The sequence below is a fragment of the Maniola jurtina genome, chromosome 1 (genome assembly GCF_905333055.1).
Source record: "Maniola jurtina chromosome 1, ilManJurt1.1, whole genome shotgun sequence".
Lineage (NCBI taxonomy): Eukaryota > Metazoa > Arthropoda > Insecta > Lepidoptera > Nymphalidae > Maniola > Maniola jurtina.
In genome coordinates this window covers 16,391,567-16,417,958 of record NC_060029.1, presented here as the reverse complement: position 1 = coordinate 16,417,958, position 26,392 = coordinate 16,391,567, and the positions used below count along the sequence as shown (strand labels likewise).

Below are 26,392 nucleotides of genomic sequence, written 5' to 3'. Positions count from 1 at the left end.
TGGCTTTGAAATAATGAGTCGCCCCCATTTTGTTTAATACAACAGTTACCACATTTACAGAAGGTGCATCAGAGCTGGCAGAAGGGCGCGAGAACTTCAAGGGCTGCATCCGTGACGTCATCGTGGGGGGAACGCCCCGCGACTGGAAGAATGCGCGATCTAAACACAACGTTCTGCTGGATTCCTGTCCTGTTGCACAGTGACCCCTAACTTATTTTGTGATGGACTTACAATGAAAAGGGAGAAACGTTATACAGGATGTAACCAGAACGCTAGCAAAAATGAAGACAGATCCTACTGATGATCATTGATAGGATAGGTACTATAAAAAACTACAATTTTATTCCTGTATTTTTTAGATGTTCACAATATATTGCAAGTAAAACATCTGACTGACGCTAGGGGACAACGAACGTTCCGTAAATAGGTCACTCGAAGTCAATGTCGCGTCTTAGGTGGGACATAAGTTTTCTCTAGCGTTCTGGTAACAAACTGTAGATGCTACTGCGACGATGTGTCGATCTCACCAGACAGTCGAGAGTTCTGAGTAGAGTTCTGCGTTCTCTAGCTTTGCTGAATTGTTGTTGAGACGCCATCAACTTAAACGAAATACTAATTGATAAGCAAACGAGGCTATGTGTAGAGGCTGATATACAAGGATTATATCAATTGTACATAATTACTCATAAGCTTTTTAAAATAAGTAAGCACAGTAACCAATTTGAAGCTCTAGTTTCCTAGGGTATAGTACGCGACAGGTCAAGATGGCAATCGGAGTGGGGACGTCCCGTGAGACAACACACTCACATCCTAGGGAATCTAGAGCTGAAACATAAAGTAGGTAGTCGATTCAAGTACAATTTTATAATACTTACCTAATAATAATTATTTTCTGTGCCATTCCTAATAATTTTCATTTCTCAAACTAGTACTTAACAAATCTAAAGAAATTCCACGAAAAACCAAGTAGATACAATATGACAGGGACACTGAGGTTCAAATGTATAGAGTGCACTTTGACTTTGCTTAGATTTAAGTCTCAGTAACAACGAGACAGATTTATAGAGACCAGCGGTATAGCGCTGTCTCTTTTTAACAGTACCTTAAGTCTGAGCAAATTCAAAGTGCGCTCTATAGATCTCAGCCTTAGTGTTTGCTATAATGGCATTCTAAAGTAAATAATAAATAGGTACACTTAAGTACTTACCTTATAAGAAAGCAGCCGCCATGACTAAAATACTCATGTGTACATAATACAGTAAAGTAATTACTAACAACGAGCAGTATTCATTTTTTATAATAATTGTAAATATTATAATGTAATTCGTGTGATTATTATAATTTATTGTAATGTAATAGATTAGGTATAAGTAGAATTAGGAGTAGGTACAATAAAATAATAATGGTGTCATCTTTTTCTTATTATTTCTGCAGAATAGGACGGCAAGATTCTTACTTTTTTTAGTGAATCTATAAGGCTTTGTTCAGGAGACGCATGGCGTTGCGCGGAGCGTTGAGCGATGGGTAGCGTGGTGCGTTATGCGGAGTAGGGCGGCCAAATGACACTTTTTCTAATTGATTTATTACTAGCCGATGCCCGCGACTTCGCCCGCGTGGATTTAGGTTTTTCGAAATCCCGTGGAAACTCTTTGATTTTCCGGGATAAAAGTAGCCTATGTGCTAATCCAGGATATTATCTATCTCCATTCAGAATTTCAGCCAAATCCTTCCCGTAGTTTTTATGTGAAGGAGTAACAAACATACACACACACACATACAAACTTTCGCCTTTATAATATTAGTGTGATTATGAGAGCGGCTATGCAGAGGCGGTGGAAGTATTGAGGTCGCGGTGGGCGACGTCATTCCCTCACGTAACTCTAAACTCTAGTTGTCATCGCGTGGACAGCGAGCTTTTTGTTAGCTGTCGACGCGCGGACAACTAGCGGGTACTTCGGTTTGAGGCTAATGTAAATGAGCTAAGACCTTAACGCGCCGCGCCGCGCATCGCTTAGCGTGCTCCTGAATGTGGCCTAGTACAAAAGTTCCATCAATGTAAAAAAATCTTGCAAACTAGGTACTTATTTAAAAAATACTAAACATTGTGGTATATAGGTACGAAGATTTTTGAAAATAATTGCATTTAAATACAAAATGTAGTCATTAGATTAAAATAGAACTGTATTTCTTTAAATTTTTTTTACCTATTATTTTATTTTTGTGAATTTTGTACATACTATTAATAAGAACCAGCTTTAATAGATAAACACGAAATATTGAACTTGTAATAAGTAAGACACAATTTTTAAAAATCTTACAGTTGGCTAATAGCGCTCATACAATAAATACTCAGTAATTTGAGTTTTCATACAAAAAGTTGAAGCCCCAGTAGTTAAGAGTTTTCAGATAAAAAGATATAAGCTACAAATTCAAAATAACTCACCTTAGTGCATAAGTTTCGTGTTCAATAGTTTAGAATGAAAAATATAAGTTCTACTTAATTTTGTACATAATAATGATCGTATTTATTGTAATTTGTATGGTTCGTAAATAAAAGCCCGTTTTGGCAATAAAAAACATTTATTTTTTCATTATAAGGTGTTATTACATCACAAACTATTTAACGCGGACTGGTCTGTGACTTACAATAAGGCGCCATCTCCACGGACGAGAATTGCAACGAGTCCGTCCTACTATCGTCGGATAATCTCCACGGTAAAACCATAAGGGCCAGTCTCCACCTAAGCGGAGAGGAGAGATGTGTTCAGTCGACCAATCAGATTCATAATAGATGACGCAAAAAATTATCACGTCATCTTTTAAAAATCTGATTGGTTGGCTGTACACATCTCTCCGCTCCGCTTAGGTGGAAACCGGGCCGAATTCCGTCAACCTGTCGACGCGACTCGCAACGATGCGCCACGAGACCGCAACGGATCGCCGCGTGACGTAACCGCAACGCCTCGTTGCGGCTCTCAACTGTGGCGTAACGTGGCGGTATCGGCGCGGCGCGATGCGATGAGTCCGTGACGTTATACTCGTTCAGTTATACGTCATATAGCGATACGAGTGACTCAGAACGATAGAATCGCCCCGTGGAGATTGACCCATAAGAGTTGTATTGAATTTGGCGGGCGAGACTATCGCCCGTGGAGATGGCGCCTAACACATTTATAAAATTAAAATTTCTCGATTGTTAACTTGTCTCATGAGTCATTTAGTACGCTACTCATAAAAGCGTTTATTTTTTATTTTTTAGACTATGATTCGTGGAAATAAAGGCTAAATGATTCAGAATCTAGCTGTACTTATGTTCTGTCTAAATTCTAACCTAAGTCACAAACCAGTCGGCCGACTTGCCCCCCTCTAAGTAACCCCGACCCTCAGTTCAGCAATCCACTCTCTTAGGACGCCTGGACAGTTTAGAAATTATACATTATAATTATTTTACATCGACTAAAGGAAGAGGATAAACGAAACACTCGCCACATCTTAAAAGCGAAGTCAGTCCACTGTCACAGAATACGGCTTCTCCCAATCGGCTTCTAATCTGACAACCCAAGTTCCGTCTATCTTATTCCTTCAATCTGAGACTATTAGTTACAACAAAACATAATACAATTTATGAAAAATAGAAAATCAAACTACCTGAATCCCAAAATCCTATTTTGACATTAAATTGCTACACAATCGAAAATAATTGTAATAAAAAAATATATATTATACTTATCAAGTTCAACTAAATGTATCGCAAACCATTGCAATGAATTGTCCAGATTAAAACGAAGACGTGCGAATTTTCGGCCGGAATTTTCGTATTACGTTGTCTTGTCTAGTATAAGTTTGACACATTGTCGTCAAGGTTAATTAGATTTCGAGTATCTAGTAACTCGATATAAATACCATTTATCATAGCCAAAAAAAATACGGTCGGAATTTCGCACATTTGGGAAAAGGCTTAGTTACCTCTTACACTAAGCGAGAAAGTACTCGAATAATTGTTGCATGTAATAATAATGAATAAAGACATTAAGCCAATTTTAGTGTACACAAAACTAAACTAAGATTGGCGCAATTATTCAAGGGGAAAATAAAGTATTACTAAAAAAATATAAGAGAACTAGCTCAATTTAGTCAAGTTTTGTGTAATAATTAAATTGGTGCTATTAAGTAATATTGATGATCGACTTTTATAATATTAAATACTTAATAGATTTTTAATTGTTGTTCCTTGTTGAGCGATTTGATACAACACGAAGATGAAAAGATAATTTCAGACCAACTACATAGACAGGAAGTAGGTATTATAATAGTTGATGGATAGATCTCTTCACAGGCAAAAACCACCTTCTTTTTAGAAGTCGGTTAAAAAAACAATTTTTAAAGAGTTTGAAGATATTTTTTTTATGTCCCACTTATAATATTAGGTATAAGTACCAATTTCAAACAATACATACAAATGTATGAGTCATAATCATGAAAGTCAGTCTAACTGACGCAACGCGACGGGTTAAATATGATTCAATTATTGATAATATCCGCGACTCATTGTCACGTACAAATTAAATTCCAAAGACTCGTTTTGCAAATGTTTATAAATACTCACTGCAATTCTTCGAGTTCAACTTAGCGCTTTATCAAATCGTTCACATGAAATTAAATGCTATACTTTAAACTAAAAATCCGTTAATTGCAAAAAGTTATTTATAAGTTATCGCCAAAAAAACGTTGGATTTCCAAAATCTAATGTTTCTAAAAAAGATTACTGTGTAGGTGTCCTATGATCAAGGTTTTTAGTTAGATACTAGAGACCCTTCTTTTCTAGAAACTTTCTAAAAGAGGATGATACGTAGAACCAATTAGTATTTAATTTGGTCCTATCTTTTCTACAAATATTTGAAAAAAAAAATTAAGTTAGTTTATAGATGATTTTTTTTGTGTTTAGTTTCCTATGTAGCATTTATTTCTAGAAACATTAGTTTTTGAAAAATTTCCACCCTTTGTGGCAATAACTGATAAAATATATATTTTTGCAGCTATCGGTTTCTTTAGTTAAAGGAGGGCAGAGTTAGTGTTACAGGTATTATTAAAATGATACAAACAAATGAATAAAAATCAATTAATCCGTTTATTATACTCAAGTATAACAAGACTGACAATTCGAATTGGATTTATAATCTTTGGAAATTCAAAATAATACAATAAATACGAGGAAAGCATAAAATTAAATTTTCAAATTCAAAAATGTATTAATTAATATTTTAATTGAAATAAAATTATCCCTCTCAGAACTTTTAAAATTACTAAATAACTCTAGATATATAGTTTTTTTCTCTTTTTATTGATATACACGTATTTAGTCTTAAATTTAATACGGAAACCTAAAAAGCGAATCGAGATTTTTTTTTAATCTGCGACATTTACTTATTACGCCACACCTACAATAAGGTTTTATTTTTTTAATTATTAATAAAAAACTCCATAGAATCATGCAGGCAGAGTTTCCATCAATTTTTTTTTTAATATAAGGTATGTATGACGTGACAAGTAAATGAATTTAGTTTGGCTTACACGAAAAAATAATACCAAACAGAGCATATTATTCCATCCATGGAGAGAAGTTAATATCGAGCTCTGTAATCCCATACAAATGACAAAGACAAAAAATCAGTGGGTGTTAACCATTTTGAGTGACCAACCAATCTCAAACGAGTCTTGTTTTTCGTACTATTCTATCCGCGGAAAACTCGTTTGTGATTGGTTAAACCAATCACGTACGACCAACCAACGAATAGTACGAAAAACATAAGACTCGTTTGAGATTGGTTGGTCACTCAAAATGGTCAACGCCCACTGACTTTTTGTCTAATGTCATTTGTATGGGATCACGTAACAGAGAGAGCACCAAACTAACTTATCTCCGTGGATAGAGTATAGTTTGACTTACAAGAAAAAAAATAGCAAACAGAACATGCATTATTATATTCTTTACAGCTTTCTATTATTGTAATTAAATAAAGTTCACTTTTACGTATACAATACACATCCGAAGTTATAAGAATGAAAGATTGAAATGTTCTAAATACTGGATAGGATTAGGTATGGACTGACAGACAATTAGCAAAAAGGCAAGTAAAATAAACTAGTGAATAAAGTAAACAAGTATAGGCTTCACTATCAGTCGAAATTAATGATTAATCTATCCGTAATCTACCGATACTTAGCAATCTCGTTTGTCAAAAAAGATCACAGATTTTTTGACAAATAATAACGTTGCTAAGTAACCTATCGACAGATAGGATAGATTATTTATTTATTAATTTCAGCATGTTAATAACACAAAAATTTACCTCGAAGTTTTAATAATTGTGGGATATTTCAGTAATACGGAAATATGCAGTTTTTTTACCGGTCCATATCGGTTTGTACCGGTAGTAATACCACACATTATAATAACCAGTAAGAATGTCAATAAATCAGTTATAGTTTGTAAGATTCGAGAAATATGATGTCTTTAATGTAAAAATAATCGTCTGTCAATCCAGAACCTATCTAAAAACTTTTTAATACATACAGTGTGGCCAACATAAAAGTTTTGAGCAAACCTACTAATACAAGATGATGCGAATGTATGACTATTGTATTGTATATAAATGCGATGAAATGAAATTAATATTTATTTATGTATTTATACTCCTACACTAATTGTCTACGTACGTTGACCCTCCTTCATCCGTTTCTGAAAAGTAAACGGTAAATATTAAGTAACAATAAACAGAGTAAATTCAGGTGAGTAAACTTATGAATATTGTGTATGGAATTTTAACGCGTAGTATTTTATTTTTATTATTCCTCGACTGCGATCTCACCTGGTGGTAAATGATGATGCAGTCTAAGACGGAAGCGGGCTAACTTGAAAGAGCTGTTAAAAAGTACCTACTGTCCAGAGACGGACTTATAAAGCGAGCAAAGCAAGCTTATTTTATAAATTAATTGTAACCCTTGTAGAATATATTCTTATTAGATTCGGAAATTTAAAAAAATCAACAGTCCCAGTTTGTAATATAAGCGAAGCGAGCGTGAAAATTTTTCAACTCTTTAATTTTTCACCAGTTTCTCAAACTCCAAACTGCCTCTTACTTACTAACCAGGATTCAACCTGTTTTGGTACTTGACTAACGAGGATTTCTCAAGAATTTGAGACCCCTTAGGCTGAGATACATAGAGCGAACTTTAACTTTGCTCAGACTTAAGACACTGTTTAAACGAGACAGCGTCTTGTTTGAAAAATCGTCTCGTTTGAGACGTCTGTCTCGTTTTAACTGAAAGTTAACCCTGAGCAAAGTCAAAGTTCGCTGTATAGATGCCCCCCTTCCTCCGCCTCTTAGACCGCGCGGGGCCCACAGTGAAGTGAAGAGGATTTACCTTTTACATGGAGAGGTAGCCCTGCGCGGCGGAGCGGCGGCGCGCCACGAGGTAGGCCACCAGCACCACCACCACCAGACCGCCCAGAGCGCAGCCCACAGCTATCGGCACAGCGTCTGGCACGTCCGTGCCGCTGCATTCGCGAGCTGCAAACAACATGGCTGATGAAACTTCATTTATTTTTTATTAGCGCCAGAAAGTTGTATTCCCTCGTCCTCTCTCTTGGTCTCTTGGTCTCCTATGGTTTCTACACGGCATCGTACCGGAACGCTAGATCGCTTGGTAGCACGGCTTTGCCAATAGGGATTAGGGTGGTACCTAGCCACGGCCGCTTAGGTGGATTTACATGAAGATGCTTAAATTAAATTATGCATGTTTTTACAATCACGACATAATTTATGTATGTTTACTAATAATAATAAATTACACACGGAGCAATCAATAACGTTCCATGTTGTGAGTAACAGTTGTACTGCTGTGCGCTTATCGCACAGGCGCTCACGATAACCGATAAGGCCTACGGGCCACTTTGCGTGAATCGCTATCATCACAATGGCAATGAATTTAATAATGTAGTCCAGTAACTTGGATTTAAGCAGGCGTTACTTTGCGAAAGTCCATGATAAACAAGGAACATCAAGGTTAACCGATATAATCCGTCAAAACAGACAAATCTGTACGGTACAAAATGCAGTCCTCAGATCAGTTCAGGGCAGTTCTCACTGCTAAAATTCAAAATTTAAAATATTTTTATTCAATCAGACTTTTACAATTAATACTTTTGAATCGTCAAAAGGATCTACCACTGGTTCGGAATGCCTTTCCTACCGAGAAGAACCAGCAAGAAACTCGGTGGTTGTTCAAATATGTATTAAACATGCAGGAAAAGCCAGCCATCGAATCAGCCCCACACAAATCTTCGGCTGGAAGCTCTCTACGTGACCAAATCAGAAATGAGATCCGCAGGAGAATCAGAGAAACCGACATAGCTCAACAGGTTGCGAAGCTGAAATGGCAATGGGCAAGGCACATACCTTGGTTTATATCCCAAGGTGCAGGAATGGCGATTTCGCACCGGATGGCGCGGTGTTGGAATACCCCTACTGGTGAACAGATATCATCAAACGAGTCACAGTGAGCCGCTGGATTCAGGCGGTGCAAGATGGAGTAGCGTGCGGAGATCCCTACATGAGACTTATTCCCCGCAGTAGACGTCTATCGGTTGACATTCATTATGATGATGAACTGAACTCCTTGAACCTGTGAAGATGTTCCACTCACCAGCACTGAAGGTCTCATCGTGGGACGTCCTGAAGGCCTCCTCCTGAAGCTGCGAGAGTGTCAGGGTCGCGGCGGACATGTCTGACGTCATATTGATTTGCGTGGGCGTCGCACAGCGGTACGAGGTAGCGAGGGGCGTCGTCCATTCCACGCCATGCCAGAATTCCACGGGTCCTTTCGTGTTCGCTGGAACAAATTAAAAGAAATCAAAACTAAACTCATGGCTGACAAGTTTGGATTATAGTGGCTTTGATAGACAACAGGTAATAAAAGTAAAAAGTTTTACGTTAAAGTATTAAGTCTAATTTTTTTATATTTTCTTTGGGATATTATCAGAAATCACGTCATGCATTGCCAGAAACTTAGGCTGAGATCTTTAGAGCGAACTTTGACTTTGCTCAGACATAAGACACTGTTAAAACGAGACAGCATTATACCGCTGGCATAAATCTGTCTCGTTTTAAGTCTTAGCAAAGTCAAAGTGCGCTCTAAAGATTTCAACCTAAGTGTCGTGGCAACTTCAACGGCATCTGGCAAAAGGTTACTCTGGTCCAAACTTCATAGTCGCTGATCGTTCTTCCCTGTGCTAGGGACACTACGCAGAGAAAATTTCAGCTTTTATAAAATAACGAAGGTTTGGCATTTAGTCTATTTAAGCAATGAACATACGCTTAACCTTATTGAGCCTTAAAATAAAGAGTGTGTTCTTTATTTTAAGGCCAAGGATCCAAAAAAAAAATCTAAATATGTACTGAAGCACTCACAGCTGTTGGGGAACATTTCCGGTGACAGAGAGATGTTCAAGTATTTGAGCGAGTACATCTTGGTGGTCGCGTTCTGGTGGAAGAACAGAACCATGTTGTTGTAGGTGACATTAACGGTTTCGTTCTTCGCCGCCCAGCTCAGGGTCAGCCATTGCTCCGTGCCGTTGCAGTTGCCGTCAACGACTGTGGCATTTGGTGGCACGTTCACTACGAAGTACTGGAGAGCTGTGGACAATAGAAAAATGATTTTAGAGAGAAAGAAAGAAAGAAAGGAGAAATGTTTATTTTTGGAACTTACGCCATAAATCACATGTTACTAAGGGTTCGTTATTCTTGAGCTTCCACCACTTGAGCATTAAAACCTTACTTTATGCGTGTTCTAATACTGACTCACACTTGGACAATTATTTTATGATAAGTATGAAAGATTTTTATCGACAAAAAGTAGTCTAAAAATAATGTCCCCTAAAAAAACTGTGATACATCACACTTACTATTGTAAAGGCGAAAGTTTGTGTGTAGGTGTGTATATTTGTTACTCTTTCACGCAAAAACTATTGGACGGATTTGGCTGAGAATGGAGATAGATTATACCCTGGAATAACACATAGGCTACTTTTTATCCCGGAAAATTAAAGATTTCCTATGGGATTTTTAAAAAACTCCATCGCGTGGATTTTTTTAAAATACGAATGGAGTCGCGGGCATCGGCTAGTTGTATAAGTAATAGTTTGGAAGACATCGACGTAACGATATTGCTTACCTAAATACCTACTATTAATTCATCCAAGACCTACTACAATGGCGGCTAGGAACGTGAGATCGCAATTACTTTGATGGAACATTGCATAACTGGCGAGCTGCATGCAACATAAGTCATAACTTTGTAACACTTAAGGCCTGCCCAAACGAGGGACAGTCCTCGGGGTAAGTACATTTTTAACCGACTTTAAAAAAAGGAGGAGGTTCTCAATTCATCGAAATCTTTTTTTTATGTACGTTGCCGGATTACTCAAAGACGCCTGGACCGATTTGGGGAATATTTTTTTCCAAAGGTGGTCCCATATTTTGATGAAGATCTGATGAATATTTTCGGAGATCGAGAAGTGAGAACAGAACTCCTCAACGGATAAGAGTAAATTGCTCGCGATCACTGTAATAGCTTAGTAAACAGTAGGGTTTTAACTGGGCATAGCATATTATAGTACAGTGGGATCACAAAAAATTGTGAAATAAAAAAAATTCAAGAGAAAAAATATTTTTTACTTTTTAGTGCTTGTGGTTTTGAAGTCGGCTTTATTTTTCTTTTGAAATTTTTTTGCCCGTCAGAATAGAGCGCTTAGGACGCATAAATGATCAGAGTGAACTACACTAGCGGCACGCTATGATGGCCGGTTTGACACATTACAATAGTGATGTGGAATGTCAATTTATTCTCGAACAAAAAACAATTAAGTTTTGTTTTTGTACCTGATTAAATAGGTTTAATAAAACAAAAATGTATATGTTTATTTAATTTATTTGAACGAACTGAATATTTGAACGAAAATGAATATACATACTTTATATGCACAAGAAACATATGAATACAAAAGATACCAAAAAAGGTGCCACAAAAGGCCATAATTAATCAGATTCGTCCATACTACTATTTTCACTGTCGTCACTGCTATCATCACATACATTAATAATTATATGTTCGTTTTCTATAATATTATCTATTTTCACATCTCTTTCATAATCTTCCCTTATTAATTTAACAGTTCTATTCACAACCCTTTCCCAGTCTCCTTTAGTCACATGTTCACAAGCTTCTTCTAATAATTTTAGCATTTTTTTTGTGGTAAATGGGGGTTCTGTATTGTGTCTTGCAGCATATCCCTTAATTTGAGCCCACACCAACTCAATCGCATTATACTCACAATGGTAAGGCGGTAACCGTATAACTCTGTGCCCATGTTCTAATGCTATTTCGTCAATGACGTATCGGATCTTGGTTGGTTTGTTTTCTTTTAAAAGACGTACTAATTCCGCTTTTAACATATTCATGTTTGCATCTACGCCATTTTTACGAAGCCATGCGACGATATCAGCTTTCTTTTGGGATTGGGCAGGTGGCTTGTCAATTTGCATCGAGTGGTATGGGGCGTTGTCCATAATTATAATAGATGGTTCAGGGAGGCTACACAACATTGAGGTAAACCATTCAGTAAACTTTTCTCCATTCATGTCTTCATGATAGTCTCCAGTGGTTTTTGACGCAAAAGCCATGAGAGAACCTTCGACAAACCCGTTGATGGTTCCGGCGTGACAAATTATAAGTCGCGATCCTTTTCCTACAGGAACTTTGGAAGTAGATGCTGCTGTGTCATCGTTCCAAGAACGGCCTACAGTATGGTTAGCATTAAGCCATGTTTCATCCAAGAACACAACATTTTGCCAATTTTTGATTTCTTTCACTTGCCGTAAAAAAGTATACCTTGCCATCGCTATATCAAATCTTTCCATCAATATTTTGCGTTTGTTACATTTTTTGTATCGAAATCCAATGGTCTTCAAAATCTTCGTTAAAGAACTTTCCCCACCGAAGAATAATCCAGCTTCCTTCAGTGAATGCACCAACTTTTTTCTTGTTGGATACTCCTTCTGTAAATAGTAGCCGTAAACATGTCTTCGGATAGCATCGGCATCAAAGCTATCGATGCCTACGACTGGTTTTGCTCGTTTTCTCTTTTTTGGTGTGTGAAGTTTATTTTCTTCTGTGCCAGTCTCGCCATATTTTTTTTTAGTTATCCGTCTAACAGTTCGTTGTCCAATATTAAGCGCATCAGCTACGCGTTCAACCACTGACGTTATAGGTAAAATTGGCCCTCCATTTTGAGCTTCACGATCGAAATAGTTACGAAGGCGTATTACGAACTCACGTGTCTGACTATTTAGAACAGTTCTCTGCGTACGTTCGGTCATATCGACGAAATCCACAACAAAGGGCTTGAACAGAGTCCAAATTAACGAGCAAGGGTCAACAGTAATGCAGTATCAATATTTGAAATCCAAAGCCAGGTCAAAACTATATCACAATCGCATTGCACTGACAGTTTATACTTTTCGAAGCAACGTCAATTCGAAACTGCTTTGTTTTGCATTGAGCATTGACGCGAGTTTGCCGGAGGTAGTAGTTGTGCTAGCCAGCGATCCTATGTGACGATCGTATTAGATTCCATTTTTAAAAATTTATTGATATTTTTTTGCGATTTCAGAGGTTTGTCCACATAGTGAAAATTGTTCATATTCACAAGTACATTCACCCCTTAAATGGTGCAAACTGATTTTTCTACACTTGTATACATTTAAGAAATCAATTTAATAAATAAATTTTGAGTCCTAAACCTAAAACTACATTCGATAAAATTTATGAATCTCTGCACATCACTATCGTCAATAAAGTAATACAATTATTTCCTTCAAAGTCGTTATCAATTAATACGGAACTTCATGAGCGGACAAACGTCAAACCGGCCATCATAGCGTGCCGCTAGTTTAAAGTAGCGTCAATTTACACAATTGATATATTATGTCAGTTACACATAAACAATAACGTGTGCGAAAGATCACACAACATTACTTATAATTAACTGACAGATTTAAATGTGACCTATTAAATTGGTTCTACTTATCTGTTTGATCCTAAATTCTATCCTAATTTGACAGCTTGTTATCTGTCAAATATTAGGGTAGGAGTAGGTGGAATAAAGACCTTGAAGAAATACCTTGTGGTTTCATAGCCTACCTAGCGTCAAATGTAGGTGCCATTTGACGCCACCAGTGTAGGTCAAGTCTCGACGTTAACGGAACCCTAAAAACGAACTCGTTGCATCTAGTAGTTCGTGCTAGGTAACTGCATCGACACCGATGCAAAATAACTGTCCACAATCTATATGAGGCGTGTTCGGTGACTCATAAATGCATAGCTCGCTTTGATCACGTTCTACCACCATTTTATTGACACTAACTGCGAGTCCTGCCCTTGAAAATAATAAATATGATAAAAATTTATTTCCAAGTTTCTTTATACAGTAGTTTAATTTTGTAAATCCATACCTACTATTATTATGCTACTAATATTATAAACGCGAAAGTTTGTACGTATGTATGGATGTTTGTAACTCTTTCAAGCAAAAACTACACGACGGATTTGGCTGGGAATGGAGATAAGATTATACCCTGGATTAGCACATAGGCTACTTTTTATCCCGGAAAATCACTTAGTTCCCACGGGATTTTGAAAACCTACACCAATGGGAACGAAGTCGCGGGCATCAGAAAGTGTATATACATTATACATCGCCGCTTAAGTTGAATGAAACACCATGTTATAAGTAATTTTTTGGTGGTTTGACAAAGAATTCCCACGGGATTTTTGTAAAATCTAAATCCACACAACGTTGCAGACAAACCTAGAATTTCCTTGTTTAAGTTTAGGTCTGGCATAAGTTCATTCGTTCTATCTATGAATACTGAATTTTTGGTCAATCCTACTCCTAAGTGATTCGTGGTATCTAGGTTTTTAACTTAAGCAAAAAACTGTTTTGTAAAGTGAAAGGAAATCTTTCATTGCATTATTTGACAATCTACTATAATTTGTGGCCAAGTGCGAGTCAGACTCGCGTACCGAGGGTTCCGTACTCGGGTAATTTTTTCCGACATTTTGCACGATAAACCAAAAACTAAGCATAAAAATAAATAAAAATCTGTTTTAGAATGTACCTACAGGTAAAGCTCTTTCATTATGTTACCTCACTTGGGATAGTTATCTTACTTTGACAATTGAAATGCTAATTATTTATTTGTTAATGAACACATTTCGATTTTTCATTTGTGATGTAACCACAAATTCACGGTTTTCGGATTTTTCCATTTTTTTGTGCTATAAGACCTATGCACCTGCCAAATTTCATGATGATAGGCTAACGGGAAGTACCCTATAGGTTTTTTGACAGACAACGAAGTGTAAGAATCCTGTAAGAGTTCCGGTTTTCCTTTTGAGGTACGGAATCTTAAAAACAGTCAATGTTACAAAACTAATGCTTTGTTCCGCGTAAATATTTACTGAAACCAGAGCTGAGAGTTGACATCAAGTGGCGTTGTTAGGTGCACTCTCTTCAAAACTATGGCCTAGATCTGGCGTCTCCAAGACTAGGCACAAGTTTATACGCCTCAGTCCTCACCTTAGTGAGGCCTCACATTATCACACTTCACACTAATATTATAAAGGCGAAAGTTTGTGTGTATGTGTGTGTGTATGTTTGTTACTCCTTCACGTAAAACCACAGGACGGATTTGTGTGAAATTCGGAATGGAGATAGATAATATCCTGGATTAGCACATAGGCTACTTTTTACCCCGGAAATTCAAAGAGTTCCAACGGGATTTCGAAAAACCTAAATCCACGAGGACGAAGTCGCGGGCGTCAGCTAGTACCCAGTAAAATTTTAGTCCAGCGACCAGCACATTTGTGCTACTATCATACAAACAGCGTGAACAGAGTACAAGTCTTAGGTCCCCTAATATGAAAGCTGAGATTGAAATCTTAGAGCGCACTTTGACTTTGCTCAGACTTAAGTTTCAGTTAAAAAGAGACAGATGCCAGCGGTATAACGCTATCTCGTTTTAACAGGGTCTTAAGGCTGAGCATACTCAAAGTGCGCTCGATAGATATCAGTCTCAGAGTCAATCATTCAGTGAACGATAAAGAGAGCTAGCTATGCTTGGAGTTTCTCTAAATAATCAAGTCAGAAATGGAGAGATCCGTAGAAGAAGAAGAAGTTACCAGAGTAACCAATACAGCGCCCCGAGAACCACGCCAAGAGCAATCACCAAGGAGCTCCCCTGTGATTCGCCTCTTATAACCGAGAGGTTATTGGGGTGCCATGGAAAGTGAAGGGTTATCCAGCTTTTTGGGAATCGACCAGATGATTTTCTCTCAAGTCGCGCCTAATAAGTTTTACTTCAAAAACATGAAGGTTAACCCACTAGGTTATAAATTCGCCGGTCGAAAACATAACTACAGGACAAATTGTCCAATTTGCGCGTCGTCGTTCCTGTTTCCTTTATCTGTTTTAAAATGATCTGTCTCTAACGGACTAGGAAGGTGACAGGAGATTATTGAAACAAAATATGGGGTGCATCTGCATACACATACCTACATGTACCTACATGCTATAAGTTTGAAACTTCAATCAAATTACACCATTACCCGCAGTAACCCGTGGAAAACGAGCAAAACTTGAGGCCAGATCGACCCTTGAGAAGACCCTTGAGTTGGTTGGATGTTAGAATGGTAACGCATGGCAAGGATTACGATCCTTAGCAATGGGAAATACCATGTCGATAAAGGGAGACAACGCCTAACATTTCTATGTACCTATGAAGCTTGCACATCGACTGTGTGGCATGGGAACCCCAAAAAATGTAATTGGGGGTCCCAACAAAAACTGATCCTACTTCTGACCTATATTTGTAGTTTGATATAAGTTTTACACGAAGAGACTTTAAAGTCATGAATAACGCGAACTTGGGAGGAAGCCAACATGTTAGGGAGTTTTAAAGAAAATAAGAAAATGAAACTTATATGGTTTCAATAATTCACATCCATTAGCCAAGGTCGGTTGTTTTAAGGCAAGCCTTGGCTACAAGGTCGTGGATATGTGGCTAACTGACTGAATGACTGACTTAACTACCCCAGCAAACTACTGGGGTTCGAAACTTGAAATTTCGACAGTAGGTTCCTTTTATGAAGCTGAAGTACACACGCACTCACTAAGAAAGTATATTTGGACCCCTTAAGGGGGTTAAATGGTAGATGAAAGTTTGAATAAAAATCCGTCATTTTATATTTTAAAGTTATATCCATGAAAATTGGATTTGGCTTTTCGGTTTTCAGGATTTTGGAAATCCTATACCTAAGGGAGTTAAATAGTGGATAAAGTTTGTGTGAAACCCCTTCATTTTCAAGTTACACCCATGAAAATTTGTACCTATTTAGTCTTTCAGTTAAGATGAAGGTTTTAGGATTTTTGGAAATTTCCGAAGCAGGGGCGGATCAACTAGTAGACAAATATGACGCTAGTGATTATCGCCTAGAATCTAGATACTAGAATAGCCAATGTGAGGTCGGCGATACAGCAGCGGTAAAGTCCCCGACCTTCAACTCTACTTGTATGCTGGGTGCATTGTACACAGACATTTGCATTGGCTCACTGTTAAAGTCGGGACAAACAGAACGCGAGGCGGAACTGTGATGCGAAAACTGCAGTACGTCTGTCTGGTGATAGGCTTCGGCCGTGGCTAGTTACCACCCTACGGGTAAACCCGTGCCATCAAGCGATTGAGCGTTCCGGTACGATGCCGTGTAGAAACCAAAGGAGTATGAATTTAATAAAAAAAACTGTCATACCCCTTCCAGGTTAGCCAGGTTCCATCTTAGAATGCATCATCACTTACCACCAGGTGAAATGGCAGTCAAGGACTAACTTGTATCTGAATATTAACAAGTGTAAATTAAAAATTTATAACACCCCCGACAAGTGAAGGTTACAGTAACTAGAAAAGAGCTGATAACTTTCAAACGGCTGAACCGATTTTCTTGGATTATAGCTAAGAACACTCTCGATCAAGCCACCTCTCAAACAAAATAAACTAAATTAAAATCGGTTCATTCGTTTAGGCGCTACGATGCCACAGACAGATACACAGATACACACGTCAAACTTATAATGCCCCTCTTTTTGGGTCGGGGATTAAAAAAAACATCGCGCTGGCGTCTGCCTTGAACCTGCGCAGTGAGTGATTTGGTAGTATACTTCAAAGTGCGACGCGACCGCGGGTGATCGCAGTGAGGAATCTTCGGCTTGTTTTCACTATAGCAACGACATGTGTAGAGACACGATGCTGCGTTGCGATGCAATGCGAATTCGTAACGCAATAAACATCGACGCGGACATCTTATTGTCATGGTTCCGTTAAACCAAGCAACCTCACTCACTCGTGACTCGTTACTCACGGATCATGAACAGTAGGTACCGGTAACCGGACGTATTTTTGGACGGTTTGTCCAGTGTCAAAGATAGAAGTGTACTTCTGTTTAATTATTAAGTAATCAAGTAACATCGAATGAATGCTCGATGCAAATCAATTCGTTTGAGAAGCGTTAGGCAGGTTCTGAGGATGTGTCGCATCGCAGTTTTATATTGGCCTATTAACCTAGACTCGAACGCCGTCCCGCTCTCTGTATGATTCAGGCTTTAGCGCTGGTCGGTCAGGCGGAGAGTGTGACGATCTCGTTAAACCTGATCGCGAACCCAGCGACCAGTTTCAAAGAACTAACACTACAACGTGAATCACTCGTAGGTACTTCCCGGTGGGCGTTACATTTTATTTTATCACTATTTTCATTCCACGAATTGGTAGGTATTAGGTACGTGAAATGAGATATATTGTAATGCTAATGAGAATTAATATGTGACAAGCATTATGGTCATCGATGTAGGTATATGGATTAGCCTTTCCCATACAATTCCGTCCGCAAAAATACGCTTGACAAAGTCAAGAGACTTTTGCAATTTCTCTTGACTTTTTGAGCGCGTTTTTTATCTTCGAAGGGCCCATCCATATACATCGATGATTATGGTAAGCCAACATTATGATGACATGCACTAGCTGACTTCGCTTGGGAAGAAATTCTGAAAATCCTTTCTTAAGGTGACTACAGATTTGCTCGATTTTTCACTGTCGCTCGATTTGGTGTTTTGACAATCAATAATATATCAGCTTCTTTACGGTCGATTTTATCGATCGTCACTGTCACACGTTAAAAGATTCTCCGTCATTCGCTCCACATACAACAAACGTAATTTCATTAACAACATTCATATAAATCCCATCACTTGTTGATTTATGGATCGACAGAAATAATTCACAGTGGCGATCGACAAAAATTCGATGTCGACCGAATGTCGGTTACACATTAACTCGATTTTGTTTGATCACACACGAATCAATTGTCAAAAATCGAGCAAATCTGTAGGCACCTTTAGTGGGTCTAGAAAATGTATAGATACCTAAAATGAAGTGAGATACTTAATGAGAGAACTGCATGATACATAAAATCATAACACAACAGCTAAACACTTAGCACAATGCTAGGCGTGCCTGCTTAGCGTTCCCACGGTTAGTCGCCGCGAAAACTGACACCAGTGTGCCTAGTGGGAGATTTTTAACCTATTCGATCGCGTAAAAGTTAACTGCGTTTTGTATGGAATTGAAACAGCGCCATCTTCTTGTCACTAGATGGCGCTGTTTCAATTCGCATTAAAATTAGGATAAGGAAATGTGGTTTCCTTTCGCACCCCCTACAGTCACCCCTATACACAGAGTGTAACCAGAACGCTAGCAAAAACGAAGACAGGTGATAGTACTGATGATTACTAATAATATACCACAAAAAAATTTACGAAAATAAAATAAAAAATCCTGTATTTTTTAAAAGTTCACAATATATTGCAAATAAAACATTTGACTGACGCTAGAGGTCAACGATCGTTCCGTAAATATGCCACTCGAAGTCAATGCCGCGTCCTAGGAGGGGTATTGATCCGAGTTTTGCACGCTGTACAGTGCAGGTTTTAAAAATCAAGGCATCATTTACAGAAAGGTTACAAGATTATCTTTGATTTAAAACTATTTTGGCTCATGTCCGCAACTTTTCGAAAAGCGGGTCCAAAATGCCCGATTACCTTTACATATTGCAATGTTAATTACAAATCATAGTATTTTACACTCGTATGTAAATAAAAACTGGTATAATACCAGTTGCGTGAGATCCCACGGTCATTGGAACAAAATCACACTCACTGCAATAAGATAATTTGTTTTCGTCGAGATTCAAATCTGCAGATATAGGCACCTACTTCAGGACAGGGTCAATTTACTAGACTATTTGGTATGGTTATGTAATAAGCGGTTTCTGTTTTTACTCGACCACGGCAAAGACAAAAGGAAGGGTAATGATTTTAGTACTCTATGTATGTATGTAGGTTTGTATTTATGTGTATTCACTATTCCACCGTAGCGCCTAAACTACATTGCGGGTTGGTACCGATCGGCGTGGGTAAAAGAGCCCCATGTTATCTTATGAGCTCTCACATGATAAAGACAGATACCTAATCATCGTTATTGCCGGCTCACTACTGAACACGGTAGCACTAGCTTGGTGATGATGAATCCAAGGTACAAAAGCTCGCACAAGAAGATCACCTCCAAAGAAAAGTATTGGCTTAAAGAACCAACGCCTGTTATACCTATATCTACGGGAAAAGTGCCTGATTTAACATTCCTTTAAGGGCCCCATATATGGTGCGATTTGTCGCTTCGGTTAATCAAGAAAATCGTGATGATCCATCGCTTCAAATATGCCGTTCACACCCGAAACAATTGGTCGTTACAATCGATCATTTACTTTTTGAAATGGAACGATAAGACGTGCTCAAATAATTCAATGCGTGCCCAAATGGAAAACGAACTCATTTTCCTTACCTATGGCGGTAACTTTGAACAGAAATGGCGGTAACCTTGAAAAGAAGAAAGCCTAGAAAAGTGTGGATTAAGAAATAGCGAAATCAGTATTCGCATGACGAAAATCGAATCGATGATCGCAAAGAGCCGTATACTTACTATTGATTCATCGTTACGATATTTATGATTGCATGGGTTTTTGTTGCGATTTCCGATATCGAGTCATGAATCGATATTGGACCATCGATCATTCGATTAATGAAATCACTATCGATCTTGACATACATTAAGAAAAGAAAATTCTTATTACAATGTTGTTTTAAGGGTGGCCCTTTCGATAGCTAACCTCCGATAGAAGACTGAACTACAAGAAGAAAAGAAAATACTTGCTACACGGTTGTTTCTAGGGTTCCCTAGTAAAACATGGTGATGGAACCTTTACCTTGTCTGTCTACGTGTCGCACTCGCAGCCATTTTAAAAGCAATTTATAAGAGCTGTAAAGCTGAAATCAAGCACAGCAATTGCAAGTTATTATTCCTACTATATTATACTACTTTTTATCCCGGAAAATCAAAGTGTTCCCGCGGGATTCTTAAAGGTCTATGCGTTTAACCAATTTATATTAAAGGTACAGAGGTAGCATGAGTCCCGGAAATTGTCAAAGGCAAGTTGCCTTCATCCCGGAAAAGCAGTTCCCACGACTTTTTTAAAAACCTAAATCCACGCGGACGAAGTCGCGGGCATCATCTGGTAGATATAATTCAAATTCAAATGTTTTATTCAAAGTAGGTACAAATGTACACTTTTTGAACGTCATAAATGAAATAAAATAAAATAAAATATATAGAACCTTTATGATGTTTCTTGGACTGCTTTTGGAAATAATGGCCGTCAAGATTTTAGCAACTGGCATGACTACGGACGGAACCCTTCTGCGTGTTCTGACACGCACTTGCGCAGTTATTTCTGGTGTATCGTTAGCCCTAGCTGCGGGCTACGGACTGGACGGTTTGAATACAACGTGTTATCAGATAAAAAGCGCACAGAGGCTGGCTTGTGTGAACAAACGCCATTCATCCATTGTGCAAAGCGTGCAACGTTCAGCGAAACTTATCTCTGGAGCCTAGCCTAGTGTTAACTTTGTATTTTATTTAATTATAACCTGACTATGGCAAGGCTAAAAGGAATGGTTATGATTTTAGCAGACTATGTATGTATGTTTGTATCAGATTCTGTGTGTTCCACCGTAGCGTCTATGCTACTGGGCCGATTTTGAGGAATGAGGTGTCAATCAGCTCCTTATTATGGTCCGGGTGACATAGGCTACATTTTATACGAAAAAAATTGACCTGATGGATGATTTCTTGTGCATAGATGGGAGTAAAGGTTTACTCTCAGGATTTATGAGGATTTTCTAGAACGACCACGATCGACTTTTCGGTTTTGGACTACAACGTAAATCTACATACCTTCCTATAGTCTCACAGTAATTCGCCACATTGCTTATAATATGTTAGTATTTCGCTTGGGCCAGAGCATAATAGCAAGAAAATCAATATAAAATGGCTGACAGCCAAAACATGAATATGACCGAAACAACAAGGAAAAGAATAAAAATTAAGGAGTTTCATACAAGTCTCGGAGCTACTTACTATATTTATCAACTGTAATCAAAGGGCACTAACTAAGCTAAGGCTTCATTTACACGAGAGTATTTTTCGTCCTTTAAAAAAGCTCTCGTGTAAATGAGGCCTTAATCTATTTCATAGAAAAGTTATGTAGGCCAAAATCTCAAATTTGTAGACCCAATGGTTTGGTATATGTCAGTCAGTAATTTCAACCTTTTCATATGTATGTACATACATGGAAGCCTTATAATCCCCTGATAATCCTATTTTATTAGGGCTTCTCCAGATTGTAAGAGATTAACAATAATTATTTCAATAGACAAATTTAAGTTGTATAAGTTGTTTTACATGAAATAAACAACATTAACTGACCTAAATTATGAATTTTTTTGATAATAATCCATACTAAAGTTTTGGTAATCCAAAGTTACTAATATTATAAATTCAAAAGTGTATCTATCTGTGTGTCTTATCTCATCCGCTTAACCGATTTTGACGGTAAAAATAACTTGCATCTCAGATATTGACATAGGCTACTTTTGATCGTGGAAAATCAAAGAGTTCCCACAGGATTATTAAAAACCCAAATCCACACGGGCGAAGTCGCGGGCATCATCTAGTTCCTAATAATGTGAAGGTACCTTTATTCATCTATACTAATATTATGAAGAGGTAAAGTTTGAAAGTTTGTATGTAGGAAGTAATCTCTGGAAGTACTGAACCGATTTTGAAAATTCTTTCACCATAGAAACCTGTGTTCTTCCTAAGTGACATAGGCTATATTTTATTATCAAGAACCCGTGCGAAGCCGGGGCGGGACGTTTAACAAATCGGTCAAATATACAATGAGCTGGTTTTTTCTTAACTCAATTGAGAATAATTTATAATTATTGTTGTAAATACCATTATCTAGCTCTGATATTAAAATAAATGATTTCATTGCAAATATAATATAATTACTAAGTATTTGTCCTTGTACTGGGATAACAGAATAGGTATTGATATTATATCGTCATCATTTCAACAAAGTGGCAAAAAATATAAAGATTTTTTTATTGTTTAAGGACAATTTAGACCTTGACTGTGATTTCACCTATCAGCTTATTAAAGTCCTTATCAATACTATGTTATGAACAGGTAACAGACAGATACATTTTTGTATTAATAACATTAATATCAACTGAATTTTTTTGCCAGACTATGGCAAAGCCAAAAGCACAAATTGAAAAAAAAAAAAGTATTTTATTCTATTGAAAATGTTAGATAGAGTACCTATTAGTAATAGCAAAATCTTACTAATCTTATAAACGCGAAAGTTTGTAAGTATGTATGGATGTATGTTTGTTGCTCTTTCACACAAAAGCTACTGTACGGATTTGGCTGAAATTCGGAATGGGGATAGATTATACCCTGGATTAACACATAGGCTATGTTTTATCCCAGGAAATCAAAGAGTTTCCATGGGATATTTAAAAACCTAAATCCAAACAGATGAAGTCACAGACATCATCTAGTACAGAATAAACATCAGTCTATGATGTTGATTACTTAATCTTGAAAAGAGATAGTTCTTTTGTTCAGTCATTACCTAACTTAACTGACAGCAATTGCACATAATAATATAAACAAAAAATATAGCAACTCCATTTTTGCATTTTTGCTCTTTTTAACTGACTTCCAAAAAAGGAGGAGTTCTCAATTCGTTGGAATCTTTTAATAGATAAGTTTAAACAATTTCCAGAAAGAAGAAGATTCTGAATTCAGTGTGTATTTTATGAAAAGTTAAAATAGAATAGAAATAGTTTTATTTGCTGAACCAACACAAATTAAACACAATAAACATTATTAACAATAAATATTACATGTTTAGGTTGTGATAGCCTAGTGGTTACAGCCTCCTTTTCGGGTGGTCAAGGCTTTCATCCTGGCATGCACCTTTTGAATTTTTGAAGTTATGTGCATTAAACAAATAAATATCACTTTCTTTGACGGTGAAGAAAAACATAGTGAGGAAACCCGTGTGCCTGAAAGTTCCCCATAATGTTTTCAAAGGAGTGTGAAGTTTGCCAATCTGCCAAGCTACGACAAGCCTACCACACTAGCCAAGTGCCAGTGTGGTAGGCTATAGCTAAATCATTCTCATTCTGGGAATCATGCTCAGTAGTGAGCCAACCATGATGACAATGATTAGATTATTTGAAAGTACTTACAGGAATTTGCAGCCTTGGTGTATGTGACGTTCAACTGTGCTGCAAACTCGACGACAATGCAGGTCACATTCTTGTTGTCCTTGTACATCCATTTGCCTTGTTTAGGGGCTGGTATTGGACCTGGGGCTGGGGTAGGGGTAGGTGCTGGGGTAGGGGCAGGAGTAGGGGCAGGGGTAGGGGCTGGGGTAGGTGCTGGAGTAGGGGTTGGGGGAGCAGGTGTAGTCGTTGTAGTTGTGGTTGTGGTTGAAGTTGTGGAAGTGGTAGTTGGCTTCTCCGTAGTGGTTGTCTTATGCTTGGTGACAGATTCTGGTGTAGTTATGACCGTAGTGGTGTCTGGTTTCTCTGTGGTTGTGCTAGGTTCTGTAGGGCTTGGTGTGGGAACTGTGATTGTTACTGGCAACACATCTGTCACGTTGCCTTGACCTGGTGACAAAAATATTGCAACAGAAGTTATTTATTAACGAGAAAAAGGTGTTATCTTTTTCTAAATATAATTCAGAGTATCTGTATCTTTTCTACTAACTTAATATTACAAACACTATTCTCAAGACTGGCACCTAAAGTCAAGAGGTTTGGCAGTTTTAAATTAAAGAGTCCCCACAGGATTTTCAGAAAACCTATATCCACATTGACCAGGTTGTGAGCAACATCACTACCCATATTATAAAAATACGAGTGTTTGTTTGGTGGTTTCTCCCTCAATCACCTTGCAACAGAGCAACGGATTGACGTAATTTTTTTGTGTGGATTTATCAAGGGATTTTCACGGGATTATCAAAAAAACCACGAGGACCAAGTCGCGAACATCGTCTAGTATTAAATAAATCTAGAATTAATTGCAAGTTTGGCAGGTAAGCGAGTTATAGAATGATTAATTGCTCTTTTTGACTTCTTAGTTAAAACAAAATCTTTTTCAATTGCCAAACGATACCGAAAATTGTATTTCATCAATCTCTTGGTACCTACATATTCTCTTTCCCTGGCAAAGAGGGTAGGTACCGACATGGGGTTTGATATAACATTGAGAACGTAGCTACAAAGATTTGATAGCTACCATTTTCTGTTCACGTGTTGACGATCTTTGTTATGCAAATACAAAGTTGATAAAACGGTAGCTAAGCTGATAAGTACCTAACAAAGGAGATTGACGATGTTTTAACTATTTCAACTTTATCTTTCGAAGTTCGTACTTACCTAGTATCGTTAAACTGCAAAACACTGCCGCGAATAAATAAAACCTTAACCGTGCCATTTTGAGATAAAGAAAATGCGATTAGATTGTAATTTAACGTGGTTTCGCGAACAATCTCACTAGTACGTTGCAAATAAAATGATTTTGTAAGATTTGACGAGAAATGTCAATGAATTTTTTTATGATGAGACAGCTGCTGAACGGTGCTACCAGAACAGATCCCAAAAATTCTACTATATTGAAACCGGATCGGGTAACTTTAGAAAAGCGTAAAACTTTGTCATTGAACATACTAACTGGATTCTAAAAATTTTTGAATCGGGTTAACTAGTATGGTTTTCCACAATAAGCTTTGCTCGTCTGCTGGTAAAGAAAACTCAAAATTTCTAGTTATAATATAATATTATATCCACAGACAATCATTATCGTGTTTCTAAAGTTACCCGATATTTACACACGTCATATTCGATGTGCCCTACACAAATAGCTAATATGTTCCGTAGCTCCATGACTGCCACATAATAAATGCATGTACCAGGGCTGTCACGGATATTCACATCCGTATTCGCAAATGCAGAATATTCACATTAATCGCAGAGCTTTTACGGATGTGTATTCATCATCTGCAACAAGTAACGATTTGTAAAGTAAAGTAGTACAAGTAAAATTTTATGTACTTATTGAAAATGTATATAAAGATAGTAAATTTTGCACGCCATGTCACGGCAGATTGTGATACGTACATACTTAAAATTTATGTAACATCTTTTTTACTTACAATCTTGCACTATATGAAATGAAATGAAATAAAGAACTTTCTTTACAAGGTGGAGCCAGAGTGGCGTGCCTCACGCGTTTGCTAAATCGTTTGGTAACTGACAAAATATAGGCTGTCATTTACTATTTATTAAAATATAATTCAACAATGTTTTTAATTATTACTGAGTAAAGTTTTACTCTCTATAAAGGCTATAAGCACGATGAACAAATTGTTTCAGTTCTATTAAAATGACTTATCAAGCATTACACTTAGCAAAATATATTATGATTGTTTGATGCCGTTCAATATTTTTCACATCATTTATTCACATGACACCTTCTAATATTAATTGCAATATACCATGAATCAATAAATACTTACCAATGGATAGAGCACTCCTAATCCCTACCTATTTGATGCAAGTATACCAACATAATATAGTTATCTCACTTCGACTGCTGAGCGAGAGCGAAAGGTTGGACACCCCTTTTGTCCAACCTCTCGCTCTATTTTATTTTATTTCAAGCAATTATATAATACCAACGACATCGTCTCTTTG

The 26,392-nt window shown here is 37.4% G+C and overlaps 2 protein-coding genes and 1 long non-coding RNA gene across 3 annotated transcripts in view; 1 reads left to right on the top strand and 2 right to left on the bottom strand.

Annotated features, from left to right (window-relative positions):
* Positions 1 to 326, top strand: part of LOC123864535 (laminin subunit alpha-1) — a 79,002-nt gene extending 78,676 nt beyond the window's left edge. The window contains exon 35 of the mRNA XM_045905037.1: positions 61 to 326. Coding sequence (XP_045760993.1) covers positions 61 to 203 — 143 coding nt within the window. The 3' untranslated portion in view covers positions 204 to 326. The remainder of the gene's footprint in view (positions 1 to 60) is intronic.
* A 2,235-nt stretch (positions 327 to 2,561) lies between these two features.
* On the bottom strand, positions 2,562 to 5,871 carry LOC123865073. Its single transcript, XR_006795891.1, has 2 exons — positions 2,914 to 5,871; positions 2,562 to 2,735 (listed from the first exon to the last, which is right to left on the bottom strand). It is a non-coding gene; the product is annotated as an uncharacterized LOC123865073 (long non-coding RNA).
* A 646-nt stretch (positions 5,872 to 6,517) lies between these two features.
* LOC123864749 (lysosome-associated membrane glycoprotein 1-like) lies at positions 6,518 to 25,272 on the bottom strand. The gene is made up of 6 exons (XM_045905376.1): positions 25,076 to 25,272; positions 23,882 to 24,304; positions 9,471 to 9,695; positions 8,707 to 8,892; positions 7,426 to 7,571; positions 6,518 to 6,739 (listed from the first exon to the last, which is right to left on the bottom strand). Exons 1-5 carry the CDS (start codon positions 25,131 to 25,133, stop codon positions 7,429 to 7,431), a joined length of 1,035 nt encoding a protein of 344 aa, XP_045761332.1. The 5' UTR covers positions 25,134 to 25,272; the 3' UTR covers positions 6,518 to 6,739; positions 7,426 to 7,428.
* Positions 25,273 to 26,392: the final 1,120 nt, after the last annotated feature.

Coding starts and splice junctions, on each gene's coding strand:
- LOC123864749 (XM_045905376.1), bottom strand. CDS start 25,133: ATGGCACGGTTAAGGTTTTATTTATTCGCGGCAGTGTTTTGCAGTTTA. Junction 24,305..25,075: donor TTGCAGTTTAACGATACTAG/GTAAGTACGAAC, acceptor TTTTGTCACCAG/GTCAAGGCAACGTGACAGAT. Junction 9,696..23,881: donor CACCAAGGCTGCAAATTCCT/GTAAGTACTTTC, acceptor TATTGTCCACAG/CTCTCCAGTACTTCGTAGTG.